The 5,689-nt window shown below is 36.0% G+C and overlaps 1 protein-coding gene across 1 annotated transcript in view; it reads right to left on the bottom strand.

Annotated features, from left to right (window-relative positions):
• Nucleotides 1–4,600, bottom strand: part of LOC104271468 (regulator of G-protein signaling 12-like) — a gene marked incomplete at its 5' end in the record, with an annotated part of 21,630 nt that extends 17,030 nt beyond the window's left edge. Inside the window, 3 exons of the mRNA XM_009866150.1 lie at nucleotides 795–891; nucleotides 1,845–1,971; nucleotides 4,527–4,600. Coding sequence (XP_009864452.1) covers nucleotides 795–891; nucleotides 1,845–1,971; nucleotides 4,527–4,600 — 298 coding nt within the window. The remainder of the gene's footprint in view (nucleotides 1–794; nucleotides 892–1,844; nucleotides 1,972–4,526) is intronic.
• Nucleotides 4,601–5,689: the final 1,089 nt, after the last annotated feature.

Consider the following 5,689-nt stretch of genomic DNA (forward strand, 5'->3'; position numbering starts at 1 on the left):
ATCCTGCTCTGGCAGGGGGGGTGGTCCCTTCCAACCCCTAACATTCTGTGATTCTGTGATTCCTTTTTTCAAAATGACAATTGGTTATCTTTATTCTCCTTTCTCAAAGAGGATCTCTGTTCTAAGTCAAGTTAATTTAACCACCTCTGATTTAACTTCTAAAACTAAGTGTCCTATATTTATCAAAAGGTCTCCTAATGAAACCAAACCTTTACTCTGACGGCTGCTTGCATTAATCTAGTGTGTTAATCATGCCAAAAGATTGTCAGCTGATCAACTACTATTTTGTCCAGGGAAGTCACATAGTACATCCTTAGTGTTATCTCCAGTAATCATCACTAAAAACTGGAGATGTAGGCTCTGCTTTCTCATGATAAAGAAGGGAGTTCTAGCTGCTGCACAGACTATGTTTGCTTTACTTAAAGAGTATGTTTCTTATGACTTAATTGTCAAATTAATCTAAGTTATTTGGCATTTTGTTCTCATTATTATTGCTAGGCACTATGTCCCTAAATGTGTGCGTGGGTCTTTGCCAAGTAAAAGTAAAATATTCAAGTATTACCAGCGCAAAATTTTGTACAGCAACAATATAGTACTTGCTATCAAGAGACTCATTTAATCTTCAGTCTTTAGAAACTGCACTCATTCTTAGTTAAAAGGAATATATGCTACACGTGACATATTTAAATTTAATCACTTTTATCTCATCTTCACATCAACAGAAGAAACTTAGCAAAGCCAAGGTTTATGAAACTTACTTGACATCATAAATAAAAGCCTTTATGCCAACTTACCTCTACCTTTTGTTGGCTCTTTTTCATCTAGAACAACCCGCTGGCCATCCAGATTAGATATAGGGACACCAAGATCAAGTGGTTCCTGCTCACCATTCTAAAGTCGGATCACAGTTTGTATATAATAGAGAAAAAACTGGTTTCAGAATAAAATTATGCAGTCTGACATTTTTTGAAAGAAAACAAGCAAAGAATTTTTATGTTCCAGTGCAGCCTCAATATAGCTTTATTCTACCATTCTAAAAATGTTTATTCCATTTGTGTAACACTACCTTGATTACAATGAGTGTAACCAATATATGTGAGGAGAATGGTACTTGGGGAAAAGAAGATAAAAGGAAAAAAATTAACTGATTTGCAAGCATGCACAAATACTTCAGGACCATTACTGTGTATGTTCATCAAGTCATACCCTTAGAGGAAGACTGAGATTGTCTTATATTCTAAATTGGTTACATTTTGTTAATTTTGTAATTTTTTTCAATTAAGTTATCTTTATGCCGACATGTTTTTCAGGTATTTTAAAAACATGGACTGGTTCAGCCAAGATAGTACATGTTTTAGAAATACCACAAAATAACTTTCCGTTCCTTGATATTCCATCATACTAGAAAAGAGAAAATGCTAGCCAGGTGTTTAGGGGTAGAGGAGACGAATCACTCTGCTTCCACAGACATTTTCTGTGAGGGGATTCAAGGCAACCGACATGATTTCCAGGATAATGGAACAATATCTGTACCTTAGCTCCACCAACTTTTCCTGGCAAATAGTTGGAAAAGTTGAGCTCTGGAAAAAGCTATGTTCAGGCTCTATTACTTGGGATGTTGGATTTATTTTGAAAGAGAATACAAACCAGATGCAGACTAAAGCTTTGAGGTAGGTACTATTAAGCATAATGGTTATGACTACAATGCATTGTCATCTCAAGAGGTAGGTATAAATAGAGATTTTAATGCCTAATTATAAGGATAAGAATACTTTCAGGGACTATCATATGATCTTCTCCAGACAAAAAATAATACAGCTTGAATTACATCAAAAGATACTTACTAGTCTTGCCACAAGTTCATTAAGATTTAAACCATATTTTGCAACTACAGGCCTTAAGACCTCTGTTACTGGTTTGGTGGGTTTAGCCTTCAAACCAACTGATCGATTGATCGGAACAAGATCCAGCCTGAAAAGTATCAATTGCGCCATTAAGTATGAAATATTTATTCCAATAAACAAAATGCACAAAATACATGAAAACCAGTCTACAGATTAGTTCACCTCTAGCGACCCTGAGACTTCGCTACAACAAACCTATCCTAGTCTGAAGGTAAAAAGCACTTTTCATAAAAATAAAACTTCCACAATTTCATTCACCAGAGCTGAGTGAAGGCATGATCCAACCTAATTGCACAGTGATCCTCAGACCAATCAGATGCATTCCACAGCACTCATCCTTACAGTGAGATTGCTCTGACCATCCTGGTCCAGGAGTGCTACAGCTATAGCCTTGGACACAAGAAAAATAGTTCTTTACCCTTCTGCAAGAGAGAATCACAATGTCCTATTCAATTACTTGAGATGGGCTTGGAGAAGATTTTTTAAAAATTTTTTTTAAGCACAGAAGCAAATACAGTGGAATTCCAGATGATGCTAGTTTCTGGGTAGATGCCACCTAAACACTGCTGTTCCTCATTCCTCTGTAACAGCTAATTTTCACTATAATGGCACTGGAAGATGAAAACAAGAGCAGGCTTATTACTAATAAAACTATTAGAAGAAATGTACACCATCAGAAGAATTAAAACTACTAGCAATTTTGTCAGTCATGATTAAATGTAAACTCCATCTTTTCTCTCACACAAACTACTTAAATATCAGATGATTAGTCTTATCAACTTTTCCTTTCCACGGGAAACCTGAATAACTGAAACTTTGTCTCATATTTTCTTTGAATACAACAGCTACTAAATGGAAATGATCAATTTGAATCATTAACTGGTAACTAACACAAAAGTGGCAGACACTCAGGTAAGCAAGAATATCCAGATAGTATTTGTCTCATGTCTGAAAATATTCCAAATATTTGAGTATTTTTGCTTACACAATGTCTACCCACAGAAGGAAATAATGTAGAACATTTCTACATTTTAATTAACACACAAGTAACATATGGTACTGCCTACTTAAAGTTCCTTTTTAATTTGGAAACTCAAACTCACATCTAATAAAAGACTGCTCAATCTCATATTTGGATTTTAATATACTACGCCACATTCATTAATCTGAGCTGCCCTTAAATAGAAATTAGCCCTACCTTCTAAAGAAAAGTAACACAAAGCCAAAAGGAAGAATGTCTGACAAAATAAATCTTATTCACTTCAAAAGTGCAACTCAATAATGTAACACAAACATTTTAATTCATGACTTCTTCCTGAAATAACTACTTCAGAAGTTTTCATAGCACTAGTTTCATTTTTTAAAATTTAGGAACATTAAAACATTTTCTGGCATATTGGAAAAAAAAACAGAAACAGATTACTTTGGGAAAAAAATGTATATAGAATAATATTACATAATACTAAATATATAATCTATTGAATTATATTATGCCACAATTATTATTACATATAAATAATTGTATTACTAATATTAATATTATAATACTAATACAACATTGAATTATTTAAGATTCAGGGTTCTAAAATTATACTCGGATGAATTTATATTTATATAATTGGTCTTACTGTAATCTGCCAGGCACATAATTACAGATGTAACTGAATGGGAACATGTAATCAATAAATATATCCATTTAATCTTTAAGGCTTATTTTTCATTGTTGCATTTAGGATTAGACTAGGAGACTTGCAGTTCAACTTCCGTCTAACTCTTGTGCTGCTTTAAACTACCAAATATTTCTCTTCCTGATGTGGAAGGTCCCTCTGGGCCTGCAAATCTTTCCCATAAGCTTGTTCACAACTGCTTCAGACTGAGCAGTCAGACATCATAATAGTATTTAAATGGCCCTGGCATCAAAATCCCACTTGTAGCCAAGACAGCAAACCAGAAAGCTTATTCTTGCAGCACTTAAAATCACCAGATGCCGCTCTACTCATTTTGAAACATTCCCGTAGGACCACATTTCTTCCCCGATCCTCATCCTGGTTGCCCTCACCTGAATTACCTTCTAGAGTTACCCCAATCTCGCCATTAACCACAGAGGAAGCACTTAGCAGCTGGCTCCAAATCTAAGGGACATCAGTTCCTAAATGTAGGCAGGATATCTAATTTAGGCATCTGGGTAATTCAGAGAATCCCCGAGCTAAATGCGTCTCGCTTGTGTAAGCGTTACTGCAATCTAAAGTAAAAATGGACTTTTATTTCAATAGAAACTCAAACTATGAGTCAACTGCAAGACACAGAAGACAGTCACTTTCAGTTACTAACATTAGGTCACCTTCCTCCTTCTCTGTTGGATACTAGGGCCTATTTCTTCTAATCTGCCAGCACAATGAATGGGAACCTTAGATCTCCTAATGCTGGATTTGGGATTACAATCTAAGATGTTGCATTGCTTGGCTAACTGGACTTTTTACTGGATTCAGACAAAAGTCTTTTCTGCATTAACTCCTGTTTTGCTGCACACGTAACTGACAACATACCTTTTTGCACTTACAAAAAGTAAAATAGAAAATGGAGTGCAAAATGCCAGAGAAAGATAGTGTTTTTGACTCTTACCGAAATAAAGTGCGTTTTTCCAAACGTAGGTCCCGAGATTCCAGGATGCTACTGTCTTGGTGCAATACAAGTGGCTATAAAACACATCAGGAACGAAAGAAAAGAGAGAAAATTACTTCTAAAATATGCAAAAAATAATAGATGAGTGGTTAAAAAAAAATTCAGATAACTCAGAATATTATTCATGTAGGTGATATGCATTCTACTGGATATTCGTTTACTCCATGATTAAGGTGACCAACTGACTTTATTGAAGTCGGGCAGGTATTCAGGAACTCAATGTTTTAAAACAACCCGGGGTCCTTCAACTTAAATGAGGCATTAGAAAATACATCAACAGTCTTTAAAAGATTCAAAAGAACAGGCACATAACTATACACAGTCCTTGTGCATAGTTAGGTGCCTGGGATTGTTCAGTCTTGAAAAGAAAAGACTTTGGGGGGACCTAATAGCTGCCTTCCAATACCTGAAGGGAACCTACAGGAAGGCTGGGGAGGGACTTTTTACAAGAGTGTCCACTGATAGGACAAGGGGAAATGGGTTTAAGTTGAAGGAGAATAGATTTAGATTAGATCTTAGGAAGAAATTCTTCAGTACAAGGGCGGCAAGACTTTGGAATAAATTGCCCAGAGATGTTGTGGTTGCCTCCTCCCTGGAGGTGTTCAAGGCCAAGTTGGACGGAGCCTTGAGTAGCCTGATCTAGTTGAGAGGCGTCCCTGCCCATGACAGGGAGGTTGGATTAAATGATCTCTAAGGTCCCTGCCAGCCTAGGCCATTCTATGATTCTATGATTTTTGACCTTGTAAACATCAAGATTGATCATAAGCACAAATTTAAGACAATAAATATTTCACATTCACAGCTTCTCATTGAATTGGAGATAACTTCTGCTGGAATAAGAGCCATCACACCCCACCAACACAGACTATTGTCTTGGAAATCATCCTCAGTATTGAAAAGTGTACCTGAATTCTAGCATTAATTCCTCTCATTCACCTTTGAACAACTCAATGTCACTACGTTTCTTTCCTTTAATTAAGTACCATCTAATACAACACATTTGGTTTTTATGTGGATACTTTCAATTAAGTACAAGTAAAGCACTCCCCTGGATGACCTACACGGACTAGATATTTGACACCGTCCCTCACAACATCCTTATG

The sequence above is a fragment of the Apaloderma vittatum genome, unplaced genomic scaffold (assembly GCF_000703405.1).
Source record: "Apaloderma vittatum isolate BGI_N311 unplaced genomic scaffold, ASM70340v1 scaffold2363, whole genome shotgun sequence".
NCBI classification, from domain to species: Eukaryota; Metazoa; Chordata; class Aves; order Trogoniformes; family Trogonidae; genus Apaloderma; species Apaloderma vittatum.